The sequence below is a fragment of the Rhinoraja longicauda genome, chromosome 22, assembly GCF_053455715.1.
Source record: "Rhinoraja longicauda isolate Sanriku21f chromosome 22, sRhiLon1.1, whole genome shotgun sequence".
Taxonomy (NCBI): Eukaryota; Metazoa; Chordata; class Chondrichthyes; order Rajiformes; family Arhynchobatidae; genus Rhinoraja; species Rhinoraja longicauda.
The window spans coordinates 14,476,187-14,492,423 of NC_135974.1; the positions used below are offsets into that span (position 1 = coordinate 14,476,187).

Consider the following 16,237-nt stretch of genomic DNA (forward strand, 5'->3'; position numbering starts at 1 on the left):
ATTGTGGGAAACATGGGGACAGGCGCAGGTCTGTCATTCAGCCCTTTGAGACTGTTCCAGATTATGGGCACACAAGAGGCAGCAGATACTGGGGTTTTGAGCAAAGAACAAACTGCTGAAGGAACAGCATCTGTGGAAGGAAATAGAAAGATGAGGTTTTGGGTCGGGACCTTTCCCCAGTATGTTCCACACTAGGTGGCAAGCATGTCTGTAGCAAAGCCCTTACCTGGTATGTGGGGGTCAGCAAGGTTGTCGGGGATTCTCCACTGATCAACCTGTAGTTTGAGTGCATTTACTTCATCTATATCTCCAGGCACTCTGCGAACAAAAAGGCACACCATTTTTAGTGGTGCTATAATAATGCTCCACATAGATTAGACAGGTTCTGGAGACAGAATTAAAAGAAAAAGCAATTAAGGCCAAAAGCAATCACATGCCAAATATTTGTGCACATTACCGAGCCTATTGTCAACTCAGGGACTGGTTCAATATCAGCAAGAGGCTTATCTGATGTTTTAACAACAGCCTGCATTTAGAAAGCACTTTAATGCAGCAAAACACAGTAGGATTACAAGCCAGGCCACTTGGTGGAAGCATAGGCCAACAAGTTGCACTGTGAACTCTAGGGAGAGGTGAGAGGGCAGACGACTACACACATGGTCAAGGAGGGACGAAGAGGAAAAAAAGATGCAAATGTTCAGGGAGGGAATCCTACAGCTAAGTCTTGGCACCAGAGGCACGGTACCAGAGGGTATATTTGGAAGATGCATGGGAAGAAGGGGGGGAAGAGCATGAATGAGGTACGGAAGGGGCTCACATTGCCGACCTCCCCGTGGTGAGCCCTGTCAACTGACCTCAGTCAGGCGAACGACAACAAACAGAGACAGCAGAAGCAGAAGCAGCTTCATAACTTCTGCTGCCTCAAACGCAAGAAGAAGGTGGGGAAGAGTGGGGTTCAAACGAACACGTCCCAGAAGGCAGACAAGATTTTGCGGGTGTACAGATCAGGAACGGCTCAATTGGCAAAGTAGTGTGTTGGCCATCACGGCATTACTGGAGCGGGGGGGGGGGGGGGGGGTGGATAGGGGGTTTGATTGGCAGATAGGTTGACAAGGGCCAGAGACAGGAAGATAACATAAGGCTGTGCGATAAGGAGAGAAGAAGCACAAAATGTGAAGCCAGAGGAAAGGATATCGGCGGAAGGGGACGGGGGGGAAGGGGAGAGGGTTGTTGCTGGTTAGTTAATAATATTGGAAAATTCAATGTTCACACTGTTGGGTTGTAAACTATCCAAGCGAAATATGAGATGCTGTTCCTCCAGTTTGCTTTCTCTGGCAGTGGAGGAGGCACAGGACAGGAAGAGTCTTTCTCACTAAGCAGTCTGAAATTCTTACAGGAGATAATATTATCATTAATAATATATAACCATCGGCACAGAGGCACAGTTGGTGGAGCCTCTGCCTCACACCAGGGCTCGATCCTGACCTTGAGTGCTGTCTGTGTGGGGTTTGTACCTTCTCCCTACGACCTCTTGGGTTTCAATAGACAATAGACAATAGGTGCAGGATAGGAGTAGGCCAGTCGGCCCTTCGAGCCAGCACCACCATTCAATGTGATTATGGCTGATCATTCTCAATCAGTACCCCGTTCCTGCCTTCTCCCCATACCCCCTGACCCCGCTATCCTTAAGAGCTCTATCCAGCTCTCTCTTGAATGCATTCAGAGAATTGGCCTCCACTGCCTTCCGAGGCAGAGAATTCCACAGATTTAAAACTCTCTGACCGAAAAAGATTTTCCTCATCTCTGTTCTAAATGGCCTACCCCTTATTCTTAAACTGTGGCCCCTGGTTCTGAACTCCCCCAACATTGGGAACATGTTTCCTGCCTCTATCGTGTCCAACCCCTTAATAATCTTATATGTTTCGATAAGATCCCCTCTCATCCTTCTAAATTCCAGTGTATACAAGCCTAGTCGCTCCGGTCTTTCAACATACAACAGTCCCGCCATTCCGGGAATTAACCTAGTGAACCTACGCTGCACGCCCTCCATAGCAAGAATATCCTTCCTCAAATTTGGAGACCAAAACTGCACACAGTACTCCAGGTGCGGTCTCACTAGGGCCCTGTACAACTGCAGAAGGACCTCTTTGCTCCTATACTCAAGGTTTCCCCCAGGTGATCAGGTTTCCTCCCACATCCCAAAGACGGGCAGGTTTGTAGGTTAATTGGCCTTCCGTAAAAATTGCCCCTAGTGTGGAAGGAGTGGGTGAGGAAGTGGGACAACATAGAACTAGTGTGAACAGGTTTAGTTTAGAGATACAGCACGGAAACAGGCCCTTCGGCCCACCGTGTCCGTGCCGACCAGCGATCCCCATAAACTGACACTATCCTACACACAACAGGGACAATTTACAATCTTACCAAAGCCAATTAACCAACAAACTTGTATGTCTTTGGAGTGTGGGAGGAAACTGGAGAATCTGGAGGAAACCGACGCAGGTCACGGGGAGAACATACAAACTCCGTAAGGATAGAACCCGCAGTCAGAATTGAACCCAGGTCTCTGGTGCTGTAAGGCAGCAACTCTACAGCTGCGCCACCGAGCCACGATTGTTGGCGCGGACACGGTGGGCCGATCAGCCTGTTTCCATGCTGTACCTCTGAACTAATCATTGTGATTCACTGCAACTGCTCCTTAGAGACTATAGTGCATCTTTGCAGTCGAACCTTGCCAGTGGTGCAGCGGTAGAGTTGCTGCCTCGCAGTGCCAGGGACCTGGGTTCGATCCTGACTAGGGGCGCCATCTGTACAGAGTTTGTAGTAACGCACAAAAAGACTGCTCATAAACTCTGCAACACCGTCCCTAGCCCTGAGTTGATGTACGCTGAGTTGTTATTGGGGATTTGAAGTCATTTGCTAGGCTTCCTGTCCCAGGTCACAAAGCTAAAATTAGACGTCCTAGTTGGAAATTTCATCGCAGCTCAAGCAGGAAGTTGAGAGGGCACACCGTCCCCTTTCCCAACCAAAACAACAGGCGAGGCTGCCAGGCGACACCACATCATGTAGCACAACAGTGGCGTGACCAGCTGCAGCGTCACCATTCCCTCTTGCCACTTCCAACCTCGTCTCCTTTGGCGTGACTGGGGGTTGGGAGGGGAGCAGAGAAAAGGTGTTAAAGAGCCGAAGACACAAGAGGCTGAAGATGCTGGAATTCTGTGCAACTTTGGGATTTTGGACGGCACGGTGGCCCAGCGGTAGAGTTGCTGCCCGACAGCACCAGAGACCCGGGTTCCATCCTGACCTCAGGTGCTGTCTGCATGGAGTTTATACGTGCTCTCTGTGACCGGGTGGGCTTTCTCCGGGTACTCTGGATTCCTCCCACACTGCAAAGATGCACAGGTTTGTTGGTTAATGGGCCGCTGTAAACTGCCCCAGTGTGTCGGATAGAACTAGTGTACGGGGTGATTGCTGCTCGGCACAATATGAACGGATAGACCAGTCATGATTGAATGGCGGAGGAGACTAAATGGGCCTAATGGCCTAATTCTGCTCCAATAAATTATGAACTTATGAAAATGCCACCTATCCATGTCCTCCTGAGATGCTGACTGACCCACTTAGTCCTTTTGTCTAAACCAGCATCTGCAGTTCCTTCCTGCTACTGAATAAATTGGTGGTCATTCCCGCTTAGACCCTCCCAAGGGGGGTGATTTTTTAAGCATAACACATCGTAGCAGAAGGCTTCTGGCCGGGCCACGTGGCTGCGGACTGGGAACGAGGCCGGACGCCTTTATCGAGGCACCGCGGTCTCAACGCCTCCTGGATGGCCGCGGAGAAGCCCAGGTCGCGGCCTCGCGGGTCGTCAGAGCGGTCGCTGGGACCCGCGGCTGGGGCCAGGGTCAGAGCCATGGAGGCTTCAGGAGGGGACTCGGCAGTGTTGTGGACAGGTCGGTGCGGCGGCCGATGACGGCGCCGACCGATAACGGAGGAGACGGACACGTGAAGTAAGGACGTCGATGCCGAGGGAAGGAACGAAGGAGGACTCGGTGTGGGGGGCCGCCGCGAGGGAGGGGGAAGGGGGAACTGGCGCGGGGTATTTGTAACTTCGTAAGCGCCCTTCATCGGTGACTACTGCATACCTTGGCACGGTATGCAAGCAACGAATTTCACTGTGACCTGTCACGTGTGACAATAAAGTTTTCATTAATTCATCCATACCCAAGCACGGCCTTACCTGAAGATGCCTTCAACCTGCGCGCCGCCCAGTCCCAGCACTTTGTTGGACAGGTGTGTTTGAACCCAGGGCAGCTTTTTCTCTGGATAGCGCTCGCGCTGTCTTTCCATGATCTCTTCCAGGGAGCTGCCAAACATGGACGGCGTGAGGATGGCGTTCTTTGCGTGATGGATTTCCTCAATGGTTGGCTTCCTCAGCCCCTGTTGGCGGGGAAACAAATTATTTCAGTCTGGCTCGCACACAACTGCAGCTTTATGTGGCAAAAGAAAAGTCGGCAGAGGTGGCACCACTGGTTTAAAATCACACGCGATTGTTTTGATTTGCCCCTCTGTATGCACAGTCCAATTCAATCCACACTCTGTATAAGAAGATAACTGCAGATGCTGGTACAAATTGAAGGTATTTATTCACAAAATGCTGGAGTAACTCAGCAGGTCAGGCAGCATCTCGGGAGAGAAGGAATGGGTGACGTTTCGGGTCGAGACCCATCTTCAGTCTGAAGAAGGGTCTCGACCCGAAACGTCACCCATTCCTTCTCTCCCGAGATGCTGCCTGACCTGCTGAGTTACTCCAGCATTTTGTGAATCAATCCACACTCTAACTTGCTCGTTCACTGGCATATATTGCCTATTCATGTTCACACTTGAAAAGTGAAAAGTAGCTAATGAAGCCACAGGGTCGGCACAGTGGAGCAGAGGTAGAGTTGCTGCCTCACTGCGCCAGACACCCGGGTTCGATCCTAACCTCGGGTGCTGTCTGTGTGGAGTTTGTACGTTCTCCCTGTGGGTTGTCTCCAGGTGCTCCGGTTTCCTCCCACATTCCAAAGACGTACGGGTTTGTGGGTTAATTGGCTTCTGCAAATTGTCCCTAGTGTGCAGGATAGAACCAGTGTGGCCGATCTCCCACATTCCCTCCTCTGGCTTCACAATTCGCATCTCTTCAGTCTGTTCGTAACGCACGCGACGTAACAATTCGCATCTGCTTCAATCTCTGGCCTTTGTTTCCACCATCTGCCTATCAAAAGACCCCCTCGCTTGCTCCCGCCTGTTACCCAGGACATTTTGTCCTGGCTCTCCTCTCTTCCAGCTTCCTTCCTCCACCACCCCTCTTGCAATCAGTCTGAAGAAGGGCCCCGACCCAAAACGTCACCTATCCATGTTCTCCGGAGATGCTGCCATGGCCCTCTGAGTTACTCTGGCACTCTGGGTCCTTTTGAGGGCAAAGCCAATATCCGTCAAGCAACAGGCATTAAGAATGTGTAAAACACGTGTCCATGTGGAGGGTGTGAACACACAATTTGTACCTTCTTTCCTCCGGTCACGGCAACCTTCTGAAGCTTGCGATAACAATATTTTGCATACGTGCTGATAAGTAGATCTAAAGAAAAGTGGAAAAAAAAAACAGCAACCAATTAGCGCGCATGTTTTTAGCAATGCAGAAAACCTTGTGCAGATCGGGGAGTCGTTTGGAATGGAAACAGGCCCTTCTGCCAGAGAGCCTGTGCCAATTTTGAAGGAGAAATTGGTTTCACCAAAATAGTGCTTGAGACCTGGAACCGAGGGGGAGGTGGATGTTGAGACTCCCTCAACATTTAAGAATGACTTAGATGGGCACCCAAAATGCTGGAGAATAGAAGGGTTTTGGCCAAGTAATGGAATGTGGCCAGCACAGACACAGTGGGCTGAAGGGCCTATTTTCCTGCTGAATAACTTTGACCTCTTGCAAGACATGAAGGAGAAGGTAGTATATGATGGAAGCTCTCACACAAGTCCCTGCTACCAATTTCCGCTCGACAAGACAGGGGAAAAAACAGGGAAACAGAGGTCCTGAAAGGAGAATTTAGGGGGCTAGGAAGAGAGTTAAAAAAAAGGACTTCCAAAGCAATAATCTCAGGCTTACTGCCTGTGCCACGCGATAGTGAGAATAGGAATGGAGTGAGGTGGAGGATAAATACGTGGCTGAGGAACTGGTGCAGGGAGCAGGGATTCAAGTTTCTGGATCATTGGGACCTCTTCTGGGGGAAGTATGACCTGTACAAAAAGGACGGGTTGCATCTGAACCTGAGAGGAACCAATATCCTGGCGGGGAGATTTGCTAAGGTAATTGCGGAGACTTTAAACTAGTACGGTTGGGGGGAGGGACTCAAACACAGATAGCTAATAGGCAGTGTGTGAGGCAGGAGGCAGAAAAGGGAAACACTCAGACCCAATATGTAGGAGAGAAAGAAGTGAAAAGAAATAAACTGAGAATAAGAAATGATGGGTCCCTTAAATGTGTATATTTTAATGCTAGGAGCATTGTAAGAAAGGTGGATGAGCTGAGAGCCTGGATTGACATCTGGAAGTATGATGTTGTGGCGATCAGTGAAACATGGTTGCAGGAGGGTTGCGAATGGCAATTAAATATTCCAGGATTTCATTGTTTCAGATGTGATAGAATCGGAGGGGCAAGAGGTGGGGGTGTTGCATTGCTTGTCAGGGAGGATATCACAGCAGTGCTTTGGCAGGACAGACTAGAAGGCTCGATTAGGGAGGCTGTTTGGGTGGAACTCAGAAATGAGAAAGGTTTAGCAACACTTATAGGGGTGTATTATAGACCGCCAAATAGGGAACGAGAATTGGAAGAGCAAATATGTAAGGAGATAGCAGATATTAGTAGTAAGCACAGAGTAGTGATTGTGGGTGATTTCAATTTTCCGTACATAGACTGGGAATCACATTCTGTTAAAGGACAATATTGTCTATTGTCTATTGACTATTGGATGGTTTGGAGTTTGTAAAATGTGTGCAGGATAGTTTTTTGCAGCAATACGTAAAGGTGCCTACCAGAGAAGGGGCAGTGTTGGACCTCCTGTTGGGAAATGAGACGGGTCAGGTGACGGAGGTATGTGTTGAGGAGCACTTTGGGTCTAGTGATCACAATGCCATTAGTTTCAATATAATTATGGAGAAGGTCAAATCTGGACCAAGGGTTGAGATTTTGGATTGGAGAACGGCTAATTTTGAGGAGATGAGAAAGGATTTAAAAGGAGTGAAATGGGACTTTTTGTTTTATGAAAAGGATATAATAGAGAAATGGAGGATATTTAAAGGTGAAATTTTGAGAGTACAGAGTCTTTATGTCCCTGTTCAGTGGAAAGGAAAGAATAATAATTTGAAAGAGCCGTGGTTTTCCAGGGAAATTGGACACTTGGTTCAGAAAAAGAGGGAGATATACAATAAATATAAGCGGCAGGGAGTAAATGAGGTTCTTGAGGAATATAAAGAATGTAAAAGGAATCTTAAAAAGGAAATTAGAAAAGCGAAAAAAAGATATGAGGCTGCTTTGGCAAGTAATGTAAAAGTAAACCCCAAGGGGTTCTACAGATATGTCAATAGCAAAAGGATAGCGAGGGATAAAATTGGTCCATTAGAGAGTCAGAGTGGACAGCTATGTGCTGAGCCGGAAGAAATGGGGGAGATATTAAACAATTTCTTTTCTTCGGTATTCACCGAGGAGAAGGATATTGAATTATGTGAGGTAAGCGAAACAAGTAGAGTAGTGATGGAAATTATGAGGATTAAAGAAGAGGAGGTACGGACACTTTTGAAAAATATAAAAGTGGATAAGTCTCCAGGTCCTGATAGGATATTCCCTAGGACATTGAGGGAAGTTAGTGCAGAAATAGCAGGGGCTATGACGGAAATATTTCAAACGTCATTAGAAACGGGGATGGTGCCGGAAGATTGGCGCATTGCGCATGTTGTGCCTTTGTTTAAAAAAGGTTCTAAAAGTAAACCTAGCAATTATAGACCTGTTAGTTTGACATCTGTGGTGGGAAAATTAATGGAAAAGATACTTAGGGACAATATATATAATTATTTGGATAAACAAGGCCTGATTAGAAACAGTCAACATGGATTTGTGCCTGGAAGGTCATGTTTGACTAATCTTCTTGAATTTTTTGAAGAGGTTACCAGGGAAATTGATAAGGGCAAGGCTGTGGATGTTGTCTATATGGACTTCAGTGAGGCATTTGACAAGGTTCCACATGGAAGGTTGATTAAGAAGGTTAAATCGTTGGGTATTAATAGTGAGGTTGCAAGATGGATTCAACAATGGCTGAATGGGAGATACCAGAGGGTAATGGTTGACAATTGTATGTCAGGTTGGAGGCCAGTGTCTAGTGGAGTACCCCAAGGATCTGTGTTGGGTCCACTGTTGTTTGTCATTTACATTAATGATCTGGATGATGGTGTGGCAAATTGGATTAGTAAATATGCAGATGATACTAAGATAGGTGGTGTAGTTAATAATGAAGTAGAGTTTCAAAGTCTACAGAGAGACTTGGGCCTTTTGGAAGGGTGGGCCGAAAGATGGCAGATGGAGTTTAATGCTGATAAGTGTGAGGTGCTGCATTTTGGTAGGACAAATCAAAATAGGACGTACAGGGTAAATGGTAGGGAATTGAGGAATGCAGTGGAACAGAGGGATCTGGGAATAACTGTGCATTGTTCCCTGAAGGTGGAATCTCATGTGGATAGGGTGGTGAAGAAGGCGTTTGGTATGCTTGCCTTTATAAATCAGAGCATCGAATATAGAAGATGGGATGTAATGTTAAAATTGTACAGGGCATTGGTGAGGCCGAATCTGGAGTATGGTGTGCAGTTCTGGTCGCCAAATTATAGGAAGGATGTCGACAAAATGGAGAGGGTACAGAGGAGATTTACTAGAATGTTGCCTGGGTTTCAGCACTTAAGCTACAGAGAGAGGTTGAACAGGTTGGGTCTTTATTCTTTGGAGCGTAGAAGGTTGAGGGGGGACTTGATAGAGGTTTTAAAAATTTTAAGAGGGACGGACAGAGTTGACGTGGGTAGGCTTTCCCTTTGAGAGTGGGGAAGATTCCAACAAGGGGACATAGCTTTAGAATTGAGGGACAAAAGTTTAGGGGTAACATGAGGGGTAACTTCTTTACTCAGAGGGTGGTGGCTGTATGGAATGGGCTTCCGGTGGAAGTGGTGGAGGCAGGCTCGATTTTATTATTTAAGAGTAAATTGGATAGGTATATGGATAAGAGGGGATTAGAGGGTTATGGTCTGAGAGCAGGTAGATGAGACTAGGTCAGAGAGAGTGGTCGGCGTGGACTGGTAGGGCCGAACGGGCCTGTTTCCGTGCTGTAGTTGTTATATGGTTATATGGTTATATGGTTAAGCACTTGTTCTCCCACCTCTTTTTGTAGCCGACACTTAAGAGAAGATTGAGGAAAATTATCATTAATGTGTATCAATCTATGATGACACAGCATTCTTGCAACAGCACGTTGGTTCAGCAGTAGAGTTGCTGCTTTACAGTGTCAGAGACCCAGGTTCGAACCTGACCATGGGCGCAGTCTGTATGGAGTTTGTACCTTCTCCCTATGACCTGGTGGGTTTTCTCCGGGTCCTCCAGTTTCCTCCCACACTCCAGACAGACAGGTTTGTATGTTAATTGGCTTCGGTAAATGTGTAAGATGTCCCTAGTGTGCAGAATGGTGTTAGTGTGCGGGGTGATGGCTGGTTGGTGCGAACCTGGTGGGCCGAAGGGCCAGTTTCCACGCCGTATCTCTAATGCCTAAAGTCTAGAGTCAGACTTGTTAACGCCATGCAACCAATTGTACCATGGGTTTGACAGTCCATTTATACATAATGTTTAAAAGCACTTCCTAAGCTTAAGAATGAAGTTTTCCTGTTGGCTAACAGTGCATCTAATACCAGTATAAAAGTATCCCACTGAGACTCTGAACTCGAAATACACAAATTTCAATACCCACTGAGATAGTCAAAAATATAAAACTATTTTCCACAGTCCTAATTGGACCAGATGACAAAATAAATCAAACATTATAGAGAGCATGGTGGTGCAGGAAACAGAGATGCTGCCCCACAACTCCAGCACAGTTGGTTCAATCCAGCAATAAGAACATGCAGAAGAACATAAGACATAGGAGCAGAATTAGGCCATTCAGCCCATCTAGTCTAATCCGCAATTCAACCATGGCTGATCAAAGGTGGAAGAAACAATGAGGTTCATAAGATCATAAGTGATTGGAGCAGAATTAGGCCGTTCGGCCCATCAAGTCTACTCCTCCATTCAATCATGGCTGATATATCTCTCCCTCCTAACCCCATTCTCCTGCCTTCTCCCCTGACCTCTAACACCCGTTCTAATCAAGAATCTATCTATCTCTGCCTTAAATATATCCACTGACTTGGCCTCCACAGCCTTCTGTGGCAAAGAATTCCTCAGATTCACCACCCTCTGACTATAAAGAAATTCCTCCTCATCTTCTTCCTAAAAGAACATCCTTTAATTCTAAAGCTATGACTTCTAGTCCTAGACTCTCCCACTAATGGAAACATCTTCTCCACATCCATTCTATCCAAGCCTTTCATTATTCAATGAGGTTGAGGGAGCAATGTCACAGAATAGGGTTGGGCTGGGAGGAGGCTCGATCAGTGACGGATCTGATAAGAGGCAAGCGTTTCGAGTTAATATAAGAGTCCATTCGGCCCTTCGAGTATGCTCCACCATTCAATCACAGCGGATCTATTTTTCCCTCTCAACCTCATTCTCCTGCCTTCTCCCTGTAACCTTTGACGCTCTAACTAATCAAGAACCTGTCCATCTCTGCTTTAAAAATACCCAATGACTTGGCCCCCACGGTCATCTGTGACAACGTATTCCATAGATTCACCAGCCGGGCCGGGCAGGTTAATTGGCCGCTGGAAATTCCCGAGTGTACAGATGAGAGGTCGAATCTAAGGGGAAGTTGACGGAAACGCAGGCAAGATAAAATGGGTTTGGGTTGGATTGATGTTAGAATGGGTGCTTGATGGTCAGCATAGACTCAGTGGGCGAAGGGCCTGTTTCCTACTCTCTCTCTCTCTCTCTCTCTCTGGCTACATTACCATTGCTTCAACCTTAGATTGGATAAATTAGATAGATTGCAGTCATGCAAGAACGTAGAACAGTACAGCACGGGAACAGGCCCTTCGGCCCACAATGTCCATGTTGAACCTGATGTCAAGTGCAGTAAAATCCTCTGCCTGCATATGATCCATATTCTTCCATTCCCGCCATATTCACGTGCCCATCTAAAAGCCCCGTCAATGTCGTTAATGGGTGTGCATCTACCATCAGCAGTACGTTCCAGGTACCCACCATCTTCCCTCTAAAGGGAAAATCTGCCCCGTGTGATTATTTTAAACTTTGCCTGATGGTCTGCATCCCAGGGTACTTAAGGAGGTGGCTCTAGAAATAGTGGAAGCATTGGAGATCATTTTTCAATGTTCTATAGATTCAGGATCAGTTCCTGTGGATTGGAGGATAGCAAATGTTATCCCACTTTTTAAGAAAGGAGGGAGAGAGAAAACAGGTAATTATAGACCAGTTAGTCTGACATCAGTGGTGGGGAAGATGCTGGAGTCAATTATAAAAGACGAAATTGCTGAGCATTTGGATAGCAGTAACGGGATCATTCCGAGTCAGCATGGATTTACGAAGGGGAAATCATGCTTGACAAATCTACTGGAATTTTTTGAGGATGTAACTAGGAAAATTGACAAGGGAGAGTCAGTGGATGTGGTGTACCTCGACTTTCAGAAAGCCTTCGACAAGGTCCCACATAGATTAGTGGGCAAAATTAGGGCACATGGTATTGGGGGTAGGGTACTGACATGGATAGAAAATTGGTTGACAGACAGAAAGCAAAGAGTGGGGATAAATGGGTCCCTTTCGGAATGGCAGGCAGTGACCAGTGGGGTACCGCAAGGTTCGGTGCTGGGACCCCAGCTATTTACGATATACATTAATGACTTAGACGAAGGGATTAAAAGTACCATTAGCAAATTTGCAGATGATACTAAGTTGGGGGGTAGTGTGAATTGTGAGGAAGATGCAATAAGGCTGCAGGGTGACTTGGACAGGTTGTGTGAGTGGGCGGATACATGGCAGATGCAGTTTAATGTAGATAAGTGTGAGGTTATTCACTTTGGAAGTAAGAATAGAAAGGCAGATTATTATCTGAATGGTGTCAAGTTAGGAGGAGGGGGAGTTCAACGAGATCTGGGTGTCCTAGTGCATCAGTCAATGAAAGGAAGCATGCAGGTACAGCAGGCAGTGAAGAAAGCCAATGGAATGTTGGCCTTCGTAACAAGAGGAGTTGAGTATAGGAGCAAAGAGGTCCTTCCACAGTTGTACCGGGCCCTGGTGAGACCGCACCTGGAGTACTGTGTGCAGTTTTGGTCTCCAAATTTGAGGAAGGATATTCTTGCTATGGAGGGCGTGCAGCGTAGGTTCACTAGGTTAATTCCCGGAATGGCGGGACTGTCGTATGTTGAAAGGCTGGAGCGATTGGGCTTGTATACACTGGAATTTAGAAGGATGAGGGGGGATCTTATTGAAACATATAAGATAATTAGGGGATTGGACACATTAGAGGCAGATAACATGTTCCCAATGTTGGGGGAGTCCAGAACAAGGGGCCACAGTTTAAGAATAAGGGGTAGGCCATTTAGAACGGAGATGAGGAAGAACTTTTTCAGTCAGAGGGTGGTGAAGGTGTGGAATTCTCTGCCTCAGAAGGCAGTGGAGGCCAGTTCGTTGGATGCTTTCAAGAGAGAGCTGGATAGAGCTCTTAAGGATAGCGGAATGAGGGGGTATGGGGAGAAGGCAGGAACGGGGTACTGATTGAGAGTGATCAGCCATGATCGCATTGAATGGCGGTGCTGGCTCGAAGGGCTGAATGGCCTACTCCTGCACCTATTGTCTATTGTCTATTGTCCCTCTCACCTTAAAGCTATGCCTTCCAGTCTTTTGACATTTTGGACCCTGGAAAAAAAGTCTCTGACTGCGATAACTGAGGCAGGGAGGTACAACATACTTTGCCAATGATGTACACATCCTGTGAATGAGTGGCAGCACATCGAACCCACTCAGAACTTACCTTCTTCCTCCTCAATATTCTGCTTCCTCTTCTTCCTTGACTTTGAGAACTTCTTATTTTTCATTTCCATTAGTTCATTGATACGTTGGGTGACTGGAATTTAACAATAAGGAAGTAATACATTATAGCGATGTGTAGGTAGGAACTACAGATGCCGGTTTAGATTTAGATTTAGAGATACAGCGCGGAAACAGGCCCTTCGGCCCACCGGGTCCGCGCCGCCCAGCGATCCCCGCACATTAGCACTATCCTACACACACTAGGGACAATTCTGTTTTTACATTTGCCCAGCCAATTAACCTACAAACCTGTACCTCTTTGGAGCGTGGGAGGAAACCGAAGATCTCGGAGAAAACCCACGCAGGTCACGGGGAGAACGTACAAACTCCGTACAGACGGCGCCCGTAGTCAGGATCGAACCTGAGCCTCCGGCGCTGCATTCGCTGTAAGGCAGCAACTCTACCGCTGCGCCACCGTGCCGCCCTAGTTTATACCAAAGATAGATACAGAGTGCTGGAGTAACTCAGCGGGTCGGGCAGCGTCCATGGAGGAAAAAAAGGATGGGTGACGGAGAATGGAAGTGAGTCTGAAGAAGGGTTCCGACCCCAAACGTCACCCATCCTTTTTCTCCAGAGACGCTGCTTGACCTGCTGAGTTGCTCCAGCACTTTGTGTCTACCCGAGGATAAACTATTGTTACCCTATTGTATTAAATGAGGCAACGGTGGATAGAAAGAGTTCATGAATGCACCGGTTTAAAACAAAACATTTGTTCATGGAATCTGGGCATTGATGTCATTGAGCTGGGATGAGTACAGAGAAGATTCACAAGGGTGTTACCATGACTGGAAGGCTTGTGTTATATGGTGACGGGTAGACTAGAGGGATGACATTATAAAGGTGACATTATAGAGGTATTAATGACGTGAGGGCCACAGATAAGGTGAATGGTCACAGTCTTTCCCCCCCCCCCCCCCGGGGATGGGGGCCTAAAACTAGAGGGCAGAGATCTCAGGTGAGAGTGGAAGGATTTATAGGGGACCTGAGGGGCAACACGTTCCACACCGAGAGCAGTGCGTTAATGGAACAAGCTGTCAGAGGGGGTACAATTACAACATGTAAAAGACATTTGGACAAGTACGTGGATCAGACGTTTCGAGAGGTAAAGGCCAAATGGAGGCAAGTGGGATTAGCTCTAATGGAGATCTCGGTCCAAGCATGCGAGCTAGGCCGAAAAGCTTGTTTCTAAGTTTAGGTTTAGTATTGTAATAATAATGAAACACATTATTATTGTCGTGTGCAGAGTGAAAAGCTTTGTTTTGCGTGCTATGCAATCAGACCAGATGATGCTATATATAATACACCTCAAGTGCAATATATACAGCAAGGGGAAAAGACACAGAGTGCAGAATATAGTTCGGCATTGTAGCGTAGCAGTTCCACAGACAAAGTCCAATGTCCGCAATGAGGTGGAGGTCAATCGGCCAGCACCCTGGCATGTCGGGCGGGCGGCACGGTGGCGCAGCGGTAGAGTTGCTGCCTTACAGCGAATGCAGCACCGGAGACTCAGGTTCGATTCTGACTACGGGCGCCGTCTGTACGGAGTTTGTACGTTCTCCCCGTGACCTGCGTGGGTTTTCTCCGAGATCTTCGGTTTCCTCCCACACTCCAAAGACGTACAGGTATGTAGGTTAATTGACTGGGTAAATGTAAATATTGTCCCCAGTGTGTGTAGGATAGTGTTAATGTGCGTGGATCGCTGGGCGGCGCGGACTCGGTGGGCCGAAGGGCCTGTTTCCGCGCTGTATCTCTAAATCTAAAAAAAAATCTAAATGTCGACAATACAATACAATCAAGCCAGTCTGAGGAAGGGTCTCGAGCCGAAACGTCACCATTCCTTCTCTCCAGAGATGCTGCCTGTCCCGCCGAGTTACTCCAGCTTTTTGTGTCTATTTTCACAATCAAGCCAAACGCTAGTACAGTCGGTGGAGTGAAGGAGAGGGTTGCAGAGTGCAGGATACAGTTCTCAGCATTGTAGCACATCAGCTCCATAAACAAAGTCCAAGCCGACAAAGGGGTCGAGGTGAATCGGACAGTACCCTACCTTACGTCCTATAACTCTATCTCTGTCATTGTTTAAAGCATTCTACATTCCCCAAGAATGCAGATTGCTGGGTCACCTTGGAGAAAGATTAGCAGTCAACTACATTATAGTGGATCTGAAATCATGTACAGGCCAAACCAGGTACAGGATGACAAATCATCATCCCTGAAAGATCTAATGAACAGGTTGTTTAAAAACAATGCTCGAGATGTATGCCTAGTATTACACGGGTCACCTTGTAATAAGCTGGAAAGAGTGCAAAGAATATTTAAAAGGATGTTGCCTGGATTCGAGGACCTGAGCTATAGGGGAAGGTTGGGCAGTTCATTGTCACGTGTACCGAGCGAGGTACAGTGAAAAGCTTTTGTTGTGTGCTAACCAGTCAGCAGAAAGATAACGTATGCAGGCTAGGACTTTGTACCTTGGAGCGCAGGAGGATCAGGAGTGATCTTGTAGAGATATATAGAAACATGAGGGGAATAGAGAAGGTTGACCACGCAGTCTTTTAGCCAGAGTAGGGGAATCAAAAACCAGAGGTCTTAGGTTTAAAGTGAGAGGAGAACGATTTAATAGAAACCTGAGGGACAACATTTTCACTCAGTAGGTGGTGGGCATATGAAATGAGCTGCCAAAGGAGGTAGTTGAGGCAGGTACTATAACAACATTTAGCGTACACTTGGGCAGGTACATGGATAGGAACGAGTTAGAGGGATATGGGAGATACGGTTTTAGTAACCAGGACAGGTGGATGGAGTTAAAATGGTGATCAGCCATGAATAAACAATGATAGAACAACTTCAAATGGAGGAATATTTACACCTGGATAAAGTGGATGTGGAGAGAATCTTTCCACTAGTGTGGGAGTCCAGGGCACAGTGGGAGTCCAGGGCACTAGTGTGGGAGTCCAGGGCACAGTGGGAGTCCAGGGCACTAGTGTG

General features: G+C 47.0%; 1 protein-coding gene across 2 annotated transcripts in view; it reads right to left on the reverse strand.

Annotated features, from left to right (window-relative positions):
• Nucleotides 1-16,237, reverse strand: part of arhgap46b (Rho GTPase activating protein 46b) — a 150,598-nt gene that overhangs the window by 10,435 nt on the left and 123,926 nt on the right. For both annotated transcript variants that reach the window (XM_078418796.1, XM_078418797.1), the window contains 4 exons: nucleotides 13,197-13,289; nucleotides 5,538-5,611; nucleotides 4,235-4,434; nucleotides 227-318 (listed from right to left, as the gene is read on the reverse strand). In XM_078418796.1, the coding sequence (XP_078274922.1) occupies nucleotides 227-318; nucleotides 4,235-4,434; nucleotides 5,538-5,611; nucleotides 13,197-13,289 (459 nt within the window). The remainder of the gene's footprint in view (nucleotides 1-226; nucleotides 319-4,234; nucleotides 4,435-5,537; nucleotides 5,612-13,196; nucleotides 13,290-16,237) is intronic.